Source organism: Cynocephalus volans, chromosome 10 (genome assembly GCF_027409185.1).
Source record: "Cynocephalus volans isolate mCynVol1 chromosome 10, mCynVol1.pri, whole genome shotgun sequence".
NCBI lineage: Eukaryota > Metazoa > Chordata > Mammalia > Dermoptera > Cynocephalidae > Cynocephalus > Cynocephalus volans.
Window position 1 is genome coordinate 80198004 of NC_084469.1, and position 12657 is coordinate 80210660.

The 12657-nt window shown below is 35.1% G+C and overlaps 1 protein-coding gene across 6 annotated transcripts in view; it reads right to left on the reverse strand.

The window, feature by feature from the left end:
• The window catches only part of CYLD (CYLD lysine 63 deubiquitinase), a 63739-nt gene that overhangs the window by 16819 nt on the left and 34263 nt on the right, over positions 1-12657 (reverse strand). For 4 of the 6 annotated variants that reach the window (XM_063109176.1, XM_063109177.1, XM_063109174.1 and 1 more), the window contains exons 5-10: positions 11405-11503; positions 9759-9875; positions 4472-4540; positions 2493-2872; positions 1451-1616; positions 302-443 (exon numbers count right to left, since the gene is read on the reverse strand). In XM_063109176.1, coding sequence (XP_062965246.1) covers positions 302-443; positions 1451-1616; positions 2493-2872; positions 4472-4540; positions 9759-9875; positions 11405-11503 — 973 coding nt within the window. The remainder of the gene's footprint in view (positions 1-301; positions 444-1450; positions 1617-2492; positions 2873-4471; positions 4541-9758; positions 9876-11404; positions 11504-12657) is intronic. The other 2 variants (XM_063109178.1, XM_063109179.1) reach the window with 2 other exon arrangements.

The window sequence follows — 12657 nt, forward strand, 5'->3', positions numbered from 1 at the left end:
CACTTATAACACTATCACTCACTACTTATTCATTATTTACTGTATTACTTTTTATACTAATTTTTTCGATACAGGAACATAAGATAACACTCAATAGCTCCCAAAGAGTATATTATAAAAAGCAAATCTCCTTTTCCTCCCTGATCCCTAGCTACCCAGTCTCTCTACTCAGAGGCCGTTGGCAGTTTCTTTCATGTGTATACATAAACACATACACATACACACACACGTACTCAGACACACATATATGTCCCTGCCCCCATGGCACTATCTATACCTACTGCATTAATTTTAAACTTACCAGAATAAGGTCGAGTCTAAGTAACAAGAATTGTAATGACCCTGGATACCTTTCTTCTTTCCAATCATTATGTCCAAACCTTCTTTTTCCATTTTTGGTGGAGTATTTTCTTCTACTACTTCACTTAAGTAGCCTCCAAATGCTGAAAAGATAAAAAATTAAAATGAAAATAATCCTTTGAAACTATTACAATATGTATTCCCATATATATTTCTTCATTTTAAAATATATTCTGGTATTTTGATGCAAAATTTGTTTCTCAACTTTAAGTTAAAGGTAGGCTTTGGTTAACTGTTATTCGACTTGGCTTGTAAAAAATGCTATTGTTTAGGTCGGGTAAATGGCATAAAGAAAAATCATGATTTGTAATAATGAAAATGCTAATAATAAATAATAAAAAATTTTTTTAAATGCTATTGTTCATTTCCAATCTAACTTCCTCCACAATTTAAAAAACATTTTAGTGTATTAAGTGATGAATAAAAAGCATCTGTCAAGTAAAATATTGTTTCCCAAATACTTTATTATTTATCTGAAGATGCTTTATTTTCAAGTTTGAAAAGAAAACAAAAAATTCCAAAGTACTATTTCAATGAAAAATGCTTTTCATAAAGATGCCTTTCTTATTTACACCTGCTTAGCCCTCAAGATGCTTCACTACTAATATCCAAAACTGGAAAGAGAGGGCGTCAGGAAACTGCCACCTGCTACAAGTGATGAGAAAATCTGTTCTCCATCAATCAATCAAAAACTACTTCTTAGACTAATGCTGATTTCCTGATAAGATATGCTTACTTATAGACTTAAACAATACATGGAGAGTGAAGTCAGTGCCACAAAGGCCACATTTCAATTTCTTCCTCCTGTATTACTGGAAATTAAATTTCTATAACCAACACGAAGAGAAAACAAATCCCACTATTTTTCACTTTTTAAGTCACACTTTTGACTAATACTTTTTTTAAATGTTTCATCTTAGGATAACTATTTTCTTATACACCAAGGCACAATTTTTACAGATTTAAAAATTTGGTGAATATTGGCAAGAAAAATATTTAAAACATTGTCACTGTCACCTAATGCAAAATGGTATGAGATTAGAACTAGGGTCATTGAGATTAGAAAATAAATGAAAAAGCATCTAAATACCTAAAGAGTTGCAGCGTTCAATCTGATTGGAAACCGGCTGCAGTGATGCAAACCTGGAGTCGGGCCTGCAGCTCTTCAGTTTAACAAACAGCGCCTTCTTCAGGGCACAGGTGAAATACCGAGTGCCCCTAAAGGTTCCATCTGTACAGCCTGCACATTCATCCTCCTGAAAAAGAAATGCTTCCATATGTGTCATGCCGTGCCTTGCAAATACAGCACACAAAGAAGTGAGGTTTCTAAGACTTGTTTCTAGTTTACCTTTTCTCAGAATTCCCTCTCACACCTATAGTTTTGAGAAATATATCAAAAAAAAAGAGGCTGACTAATCAGTGCTTCAGCTCACAGCTAACAATTTAAGAAATTAATTCTTGAATCCAGCATGAAGTCCCCCTCAATGTATTTCCTTTGAGAATATTTGCTTAAACCTTCCCTGATTAATTGACTTTCCTGTACCATTTCCACAAGTATTAAAACCTGGCAGAACTCTCCCCTCCTCCCCAAAATAGTATTCACTAGCATAGAAACAAACATGTAGAAAAACAAGAAATATATTTAAATAAAAGCTAAATGTACTCAAATTCTCCTCTCCTGATAATCAAATGTCAAATAATATGTTTTCCTGATCTCCAAAGAGAAAATCTTTCCCTCTACCAAAGATCTCAAAAATCTCTAAAAATGGTGATTAATTTTAAAGCTAATTAACTACTAGAACTGATTGGGAGAAGAAGGCTGAGGAGGAAAAGAAAAGCTAATAACAGATTTGCTTTCCTTACTGCATTCTGTTTAACATAAGGAACCTAAATAAATTAGCCTAAAAGTCAATTTTCATTCATTAAACAGATAAACAAACATTGGAAACAAACGGGTCAGAAACCTAATGTGTGGCAAAGGAAAGTCAGGCAACAAGGTAATAAAATTTTTCTTATGATGGCTTTTTTGACAAATATAACATTTTGCCAAAAAATAACCCATATAACAGGGGAAAATCTGCACAAAACCCCGTATAGAAAAGAATTACAATTTTTAGGTAAAAATAAATTACCAGTTCCAGTCCAGCTAGTACTTCACTGACTCCTGGTGGCTGACCAATCCAACGGATTACCCCATAGAAAGGAGGATTCTCTTTAACTTCAGCCAGTGAGCCTACTTCTAGGCCATGTGAGTTACCAGAAGATATGGGCAAGGGTGGACTCTCCTGGACAGGTGCACTGTTTAGCTCTCCAATCACAGATTGAACTGACAGAGAAAGTGGACTGTGGCCAATACTTCCATTGGTATTGGGCATCTTTGTCAGACTAAATGGTAAAGAGTGAAATCTGTTCTCATTGGATAATGAATTCACAGGAGGAGGCTGCAGTGGTGGTGAAGAATGTCCAAAGTCTGGAGGTATCTCTGTAAGTGATTTTGCAGGGTCTTCTGCAACTATAAAAAATTATTCTTAATTAGAGAAATTTATTCAAGAATATATATATGTCTTACATCTCTAAGAATTAGTATACAGATCTAATCCAACTGCCTGCTTTACCTCTCTCCTAGTATTTTCATGGGCATCATGAACTTCATATCTCCAAAACAGTCTTCTTGCTTCTACTCCCCACCTCCAAATGTTTCTACCTCAGTAAATGGCACCCAAGTGTTCAAACCAAAAAAAAAATTTACTACTGATAGGTATCATATGGGATATATTCTTTATCCATAATACAATTAAATTAGAAATCAGTACAAAAAGATAGCAAAAGATTTTTTTTTCAGTTTCTAAATAACTTACAGATCAAAGAAGATATGATAATACAAATTTTAAAAATAAAAAGAGAGAGAGAAGGAGAGAGAGAGGGAAAAAAAGAACAAAAGAAAGAAATAATGCTTGTGGAACACAGATAAAGTAATACTTACAAAGGAAATGCATAAATTTAATAGTTTATTTTAGAAAAAAAGAAAAGCTAAATATTAATAAACTCAGTATGCAACTTAGGAAGTTAAAAGAACAGAATAGCCCCCAAAAAGTACAAAAATAAACAAAAGAACAGAAATTAATGAAAGAGAAAACAAACATAAACTAAAAAGGCTCAAAGCCAGAACACAAAAAAAGAAAACAATTTAAGAGAAAACAAACATGCAGTAAACAGAACCACAGTCAAAAGCTGTTTCCTTAAAATAACTAACAAGCTAAGAAGCAGGCTCTGCAGACAAGTGGGGAAAGGATGAATTTCTTACTAAATGGTGTTGAGAACATTGGTTATCCATATGTTTAAAAAAAATTAAACTGGAATCCTACTTATACTGTACACAAAAAACACTCCTAGATGGCATAAAAACAAATGAGACAGGCAAAACTATAAAGGCAATATAGAAGAATGTTCTTTATGACTTCAGGGTAGAGAGAAATTTATTAACTATAAGTACACAAATCATAAATAAACATGACCACATTAAAATTAAGAACTTGTTCATTAAAAGATATCATAGGAGAATGAAAATTTGAGCCACAAACAAGGAGGAAATATTTGCAATACATATAGTTGACAAAGGATTAGAACTTGAAAAAGGTCTATAAATCAGTAAGAAAAAGATAAGAAAACTAGAAAAAAATAGACAAAAGACTAGAAAAGGCAATTTACAAAAGAAGAAACCCCAATCACCAACAAATCAATGAAAAGTTTCTTACCCTCATTAGTAAATTGATAAATGAAAACCAAAATCACATGAGATATCATTTCGAAAGTGAAAGGTCTTAGAATATTAACTGTTGGTTGGTAAGAATGAGGAGCAGTTGATACCCTTACACAATGAATGCTACTAGGAGAGTGCTATACACTGCATGTCTGTGCCACACAAAATTCAGCTGTTGAAACCTAAACCCCAATGTGAGGGTATTTGGAGATAAGGCCTTTAAGAGGTGTTTAGGTCAGGAAGGCAGAACCCTCATGAATGGGATTAGTGCCCTTATAAAAGGGACCCCAGAGAACTCCCTTGCCCCCTCCACCATGAGAGGACACAGCAAAAAGATGGTCATCTACGAACCAGGAAGCAGGCCGTCACCAGACACCAAATCTGCAGGCTCCTTGATCTTGGACTTCCCAGCCTCCAGAACTGTGAGAAATAAGTTTCTGTTGTTTATAACCACCTGGTCTATGGTATTCTGTTATAGCACTTGAAATGGACTAAGACAGAGTGTAAATTGGTATAACTACTTTGGGAAACAGTTTGGCATTATTTAGTAAAGGAAAGATGTACCTATCCCATGATCTAATAATACCATTCCTAGCTAGACATATATGTGTAAGAATGTTAATAGCAGATCTGTTAACAATAGCAGGAAAAGAAAAACAATTCAAATGTCCATCAATGGTCAAGTGGTTAATTAAATTGTGGTATATTCATACCACGGAATACTATATACCAATGAAAATGAATAAATTACAATTACATACTGCAACTTGGATGAATCTTAGGAACATAATGTGAGGGGCAGGGAAGATTACGCAGCAATACATATTATCTGATTCCCTGTATATAAAGTTCAAAAAAATGAAGAACTAACAGCATACTATTTAGATATACACACTTAAGTGGCAAAACTATAATGAAAAGCAAGAGAATGATAAAACATTAAAGTAAAGATGATGGTAGCTCATAGGAGAGAGTAAAAAGAATGGGACTAGCAAGAGGCACCCAGGGACTTTCAAAGGTAATGATAATGGTCTTTTATTAAAGTGCATAGTGACAACATGGGTATTCATTGTCCTTTACACCTATTGTTCATTATACCTTAAACATTAATATTCTTCAGTATTAATACTTAATCTAAAATTTTAAAAAGGTATTCTTTTCTTTCCCAAACTCTCAACCCCCAGGCCCAACACCTGAATCTATAAAGCAAGTTCTGTTGGTTCTCTCTGAAATTCATCCATTTCTCTTAACCTCTACCATCATCTCCTTAATCCAAGCCACCATCATCTTTCACCCTGTAATCAGATTCTTACCAGGTCTCTCTGTTTCCCTTCTTGCCCTTCTACAATCTATTTGTCATACAACAACTAGTGAAATTTTTTTTTAATTTAAAGATCTTAGGTGATCACATGTCATTCCCCAGTTTAAAACCTTCCAAAGGCTTTCTAATATTCTTAGAATAAGTACTAAATTTCTTACCTACACCCACAAGGTCCTAGATGATCCAGCTCCTACCTGCCTTCCAAATTCATTTCATACAAACCTTTTCATTGCTTACTCTACTGCAGCCACTCTGGCCTCCTTCCTGTTTCTCAAATACGCTTTCTCACCTCTGGACCTTTGCCCTTACTATTTCCTCTGCCTGGAATGCTCTTGCCAAGTTCCTTCTCTGGCAGGTTCATTCTCAACGTCCATATCTCAACCCAAATATCCTTTCCTCAAAGAGTTCTCTCCAAACCACCCTACGGTAGCCAGCTTCCCACCAGCTGCTATCACCTCGTTCATTTCCTTAACTGCTCATGTTATGACTGACTACTACGTTGTTTGTTTATACACTTACTGTTCTATCACACAAACTTCAAAACCAGAACACAAGCTTTGTCAGAACAGCAATTTCATTAGTCTTTTTTATGGTTGAATCCACAGCACTTAGTATAGCCACTAACACAAGAAAATAAAATACTTGTAAAAAAAAAAGTGAGTAAATGAATCAAATGTTTAGGGAAAAGCTTTCTAAATGTGTAAGTAAAATTAACTACAGAAATAATGTTCTTTCTCAACTAAATTACTTCTTTTCTAATTTAAAGATGAAGGGCTACTCCATACAAATTTCATTACTTCATATGTTCCATAGAGTTTTTTAGGACTAATTTTATTTCATTAAAGTATTATACAACATTAGAACAGATTCTAGGAGAATCAAGAAGTTAAGAACATTCTTTTACAATACAGAATCTGAATAAAGGATAAGAGAGATAACATTATAGCATAAACTTGAAGAATTGATGTTATCTAGATTATGAAAAACCTATAGCTATACTAAGTTTCCTTTCCTTAGAAAGAAATCACCATATAGGAGAAGCATTAGTAAATCTGCCACTAACAACAGTGCAAGAAGGTGGGGCTGCCTCATAAACACCTGGACAGGCCCTGTACACATCTAGATGTCAGCAGGGCTGTGATTTACCAAAGAACTCTACCAGGCCCTTGGTGTTTTGGCACTTTCCAGTAGGTTTTTACAGAGTTGATAATTGCTCACATACAGGCCAAATCTTAACAAAAATACTCTATCAGGAGACAGGATCTCCTGGGGAAGCATCCTTTAAATAAGCCTCCTGCTCTGTGCCTAGGAAGATCTTGGGAATTAAAGGCCCTGATTGCCTATCTTCACAATACCCTACCCAGAGTAGGAATGAAGGCATGGAAAAGACATAATCAAAGATCGCTCACTCAGGTCATTTCCCATGTGAGTATCTAACCCCAATTTATGTAACAGCAGATTTATACTGTTACACTGGTGGATGTGTTTTAGCTTATGATACAACTGAATCCATATGATAGCTAAGAAGTCATTATAGAGTTCTAAGGTACTTTTACATTCTTATTTTTATTTAGTTTGCACATAGTTATTAAATCTAGTGGATGCCAAGTCCTGTTCCAAGCACTAGGAACTCACAGTCCGGGAGAGGAGATAGCCAAGTAAACAAAACCTTTATGATGGTATATAACCTAACCTAGGAGAAGCGGGAGAGGAAAGGAAAGGCATTCTGAATAAACGAGTAAGCTGAGATTTAAGAGATGAATAGAAGTAAACCAGACCATGAAAGTGAAGGAACAGGAAGAAGGATTTCCAGGCAGCAGGAGCAACATGCACACAGAAAAAGAAAACCTGGCACATCCCAAAAATGGCCCCAGTCCAGTATGGCTGGAGCAGGGGGTGCAGGGAAGTGACAGAGATGGGTAAGAGGTCACACCACAAAGAGTCCAACATGCCAAAGTAAGGGATCTGGATTTTTATCTTCAAGGGCCGGGGAAACATTAACAGATATTAAGGAAAAGAGAGAAATGAGTAGATATATCTTCAGAAAAACCATTCAGATAGAAATGTGAAGAGAAACATAGAATAATGATTAAAAGCATGAGTGCTAGTGTCAAACAGATCTGGGTTGGAATACTGGCTCCACTACTACTAGCTGTGTGGCCATCAGCAAGTTATTTAACCACGGTAACAAAGAGTATGCAAAAAATCTACCTCATAAAGTTAAGAGGATGAAATAAAATAATGTGTACAAAGTTTTTAGCACAACACCTGGCATGTAGTAAGTGGTCAAGAAATGTCAACTGCAGTGAAGATGAGAGTAACAAAGATGAAGATGATAATGATGGTTACTGCTGTTCAGAATTCATTTAAAAGGAACAAGAGTGAAGCAGGCAAAGCAATTAGAAGGCCACTATATTAATCAGGAGCAAAGAAAGAAAGAAAAATCCGAACTAAGGCTGTGGTTGCGGGAATGAAGAAGCGGGGAAAGATTCTAGTGATATTGAAGAGGAGAAAATCCAAAGGACTTGGTGACAACTGGATATGACTAATGAGACAGACAGAGGAAGTCTGTCCCAAACTTCTATTCTAGGCAACTGGACTCATATCTCCATTTCCTCACTCCACACCCTCGGCATACTCTGGCCTCTGATGAAATTCCTCCACAAAAACAAAACTCAATAAGGTCATCAATGACTTCTGGGTGGCTAAATCCAATGAGTGTTGTGTGGTCTTCATCTTACTTGCCCTCTCAAGAGCATGCATGCAATATGCTGTCCATTCGTTCGTTGGTTTCTTGACCCAACAGTCTCTTGGTTTTCCCCCACATCCCTCTGGCCACTTTTTCTGTCTCCTTTCATGACTTATCTTCCTCCCACCCCAACCATTAAGTTCCTCAGGTTCAGTCTTAACCCATGCCCTCCATCCCTACTCTATCCTTAGGTGATATTATTCATAGGAGTTTAATCACCACAATATGTGAAGCCCACCTACAAATTTATTTCTCCAGCTCTTTCCTCCCTTCTAAGCTCCAGACCTGTACATCCAACTGCCTACGTGACAAATCACCCCTAGGAAGTTTTAAAAGCCCCTCATACTCAACATATTCAAAATCAAATTCATCGCCTCCTCCATCACCATGTAAGTATACAAGCTAGAAAAACAGGAGTCTTGACATCTCTTTCTTCCTCAACTCTCATTTGCAATCTACTAGTAAGTTCCGTCAATTAACCTCCTAAATATTTCTTATATCTGTGCACTTCTCCCCATCTATTCCCCAAGTCTAGTCCCAGTTACTATGGCCAATTATTGGGACCTGCAACAGCCTTTAATGGTGTCCTTGCATTTACACAGTCCCTGCTTCAATTCACTGTCTGCCCTGCGGCCAGAATGATCTTTCCAAAAGGCAAACTTGGTCATGCCATCCCTTGCTGAAAATCCTCCAGTGACTCCCCATCTCATTTTAATAGGGCACAGCAGGCTCCACATGGCCTGGCCCTGTTTGCCATTCCATTCTCATCTCATAAATGTTATGCCTCTCTATATATATCCTAGTCCTTGGCAAACATCAGGATCCATTCTTCCATGAGGCCTTTACATAAGCTATTCCCTCTGCCTAAAAGGTGCTTCTGTCCTCTTTCCCTTAGTTATTTACCAGTCCTCTTGTAAACCTAAAAGGCACGTGTCACTTCCTCAGAGAAACATCACTGGGTCCCTAAGTAAAATCCTCTTTCATATACTCTCACAGCATCACGTGCCTTCACTGCACTCATAACCATTACAATTATTTGTCTGTTTCTGTGATTGTTTGATGAATTTCTATCTTAACAACTGAACTATCAATTCAAAAAGGGCTGAGCCCATGTCTACTTTTATCACCACTGTAACTTCGGTGCCTAGAAGAATGTCTGGCACATAATAAGCACTCAATAAATATTTGTTGAACAGATGAACAAAGAAAATAAACTGGAAGAAAACTATGTCCCAGAACCAAGGTGAGGTAGAGTTTTAAAAAGGAAATGCTTTAATGAAGTCAAGAAAGACCCAGAGAAAAAAATCTTTAAATGATTTGACTGATTCTAAAGATCTTCTACCCTAAACACATCAGTTAAGAGAACAAGCTACTAATACATTTTATAAATGTTTTATTAATCTTAACAGAGGTGCAGTTCAAATTATGTACAATACTTTAGCTCAGCAATATTAATACAGAATGATTTATTCATTCTGTTTCCAAAGAATATTGATGAAAAAGCCATTTGCCTCTGAGTTAAAAGGAGGGAGAGGATCATTATAAAGAACACTGAAATAATTGATTACCTTCATCAATGTACCATGTATTTTTTGATTTGGACTGTGGTTGTGAGTCAACAGAAGACCCATTTAAGGTATAAAATAATTCAGATCTGTTTCTGTTTCCAGGGTCTGAGGTAGATCCTATGGAACAAGAAAAGTTCCTTTTTAAAAAAAAAAAAGGTCAATATGGTGTCAAAGTTTTTTTTAATAAGAGAAATTAACATGAATATGGTGTTAACAACTGTTCACACAACCAAGAGACATAAACAAACACAATATACTTTATTACTGTCTTCAGCTTTTCAAAATTTGGTAACCATTTTGGCAATGCTAAAAGATTCTTCAGCACAGGAGTCAATATATAGGACGGGAACAGAGTTAAGTTAAAGCCCACTCATTTAAAAAAGAAAAAAAAAATCTATCTATTTTAAGAAATATAATCCAAATGTCAAAATCACCATTCCCCAATTTCACTGGATGAACCCGTTGGCTCACAAATTTAACCTATTATCTTAAGACAGTTCCTTTCAGAAGAAGGTAATCTTCAAATGCTGTATATAAACCAATGCACAAATTAGGTATAAAAAGATTCAAGGTTTAAATATACTGGAATTGGTGGTCATTGAATTTCTTGCTTAATTTCTTCATGCCTGAAAAAGTGAAGCACTATTATTTCTTATATATTAAATTTGCTAAATGTAAGAAAGAGTTAGTGTAGCTATGTAACAGACATTTCAAAACAGCCTCCTGCCCAGTATGAACTAAGAGGACATGCCGCAGTGGACAGCAGTGTGTCTCCAGAACCCATACAAAAACTGATTTATTTTTTTCAATTTAAAGCAGGTAAATACCTTTACCTTTAACTAAGATCTACCACAACACAATTAACATGCCATTTCTTTAAAAAATCTTAGGCTATTTATATTTAAGTGACAGTAGCAAGTTTGAGCAATCCTATATATAGATCTATAGGTTAACATAAAAAATACTATTACCTATATATCCTGCAATTAATTCTAAGTCTCCCAGAGCCTGATGTCACATGAAATATTTCTTAAAGTACACTTTCCTTTCAAATGAGCCAAAATAGTTCTGTTCACTAGATAATTGAGGGAAAAATATTCTTCTCCTAACCCACACCAGAGATAACAAAAATTCTTACAACTTTTTAAATGAGCTGTTTGGTTTGTATAACTACCACCCTATAAATCTATAAAGTTGTAGACGCTAATGAAAAAAGAGCTGTGAATCCCACATGTATTGTGAGGGAGGCTCTGGAAAAGAGACAAAATTTTTGCTTAGCAGTTTGGAATTTAATTTCTGCCATGTCTGGTTAGTAAAATCCACATAATTTCTAGTATACTTTATCCTATATAACATTATCCATATATGATTATTTTATGCAGTTTGAATTCTAAACTGTATATCCAAATGTTACAAGTAGGGGGTTCCAAAAACCAGCCAATTATGGGCCATCAAAATACATAGGACCTCAAGGGAAACTCTTGCTTAAGTAATAGCATCTACTATAAAATATTTAGTTTCCTAAAAATGTTTGAAAGAAGAAAGTCTACATATACGTTAAGGAGTAATAGCTTACAACCTTTTCAGTGCTAAGGCAAATCAGATATCATATAAATTACTAAAGATTGTATCTTATTAATCCATACCTGTAGCCTTTGGTTTGTTATGACTGGATGAGCCTTTGTCCCCAACGCCTCTTGACATAAAGGGAAGTTTGGGAGGCCTCCTTTCCTGTGTCATGCTATCTGAAACAGTAAACACATTTTTTTAAAGATAAAAGCAAATTCTTATAGAAGAGAAACAAGCAAACAATGACAATAACAACAAAAAAAACCCTCTTTCCAACAAAAAAGCAGAAGTTTTAAGTTTTACAATATTTTTTAAAGACCATTAAAAGTATTGAAAGCAATAGATAATACATGGGGAAAAAAATCAATGATGTACTTCAAAATGTAATTTCTAAACGAAAATACACTCCCAAAATACAATTCAGCTAAATACTCTTGAAAATTTAATCACTTGTAGTCAATTTTATTTGATGTACTAAAATACTACAAAGAAAACCTTGCACATAGTTTCTGCAGCATTCTCCAAATCATAGAACACCTCTGTGTATTATGAAGTGTTCTACACCCAAATATTTCTAGAAGATGCTCAGATAAAAAAAGATAAACAATTTCCTTACTGCATAAAACCAGAACTTTTAATATGCTAATGTGTATTATGAATCTCTCAAGGAGGGAAATATTAAACGTATCTGAGAACATTTTTTATGCTACTCCACTTAGTATCTCATATTAATATACGAAGGCACTTCAAAAAGTCTGTGGAAAAATACAATTAAAAAATAATATGAATCTTTCCATGAGCTGTTTGAAGTACCCTCATATTTCATGAAACACAGCTTGAAAAAGGACTGGTTAGGAATACGTATCATGGTTAGGAACATACTGTTTAGAAATATGTATAAGTTTTTAAAAACAAATGTGTTAAGAATAACACAGATGTGTATATAAACACTCATACATATAAACAGGAAAAACATAGAGAATTATAGACGTATTAATAATGCAGAAAGCCAGAGACATTCAACAATAATATTTTTGAAGTAAACACAACTTCTTTTTGAGATATAGGTGTAATAAATTTGGCAAACCTGTTTTTGATACAAAGACCACTCTAAACCTTAAAGCCCAGTCATGTTCATAAAATATTCATAAATACTGATGAAGTAAATGTAGAAGAATCAGTGTAGAAAGTTTTTCCCTTGAAAAGTTCAATGACACAGCCATGGAGTCCAACATGACACTTAGGAGTCATACCTGATAAAGCTGTGTATCAGCAAAAGCGATATCACCCACAGTGGATTTTTGAGGACAGAAAGAAAAAAATAGGAAAA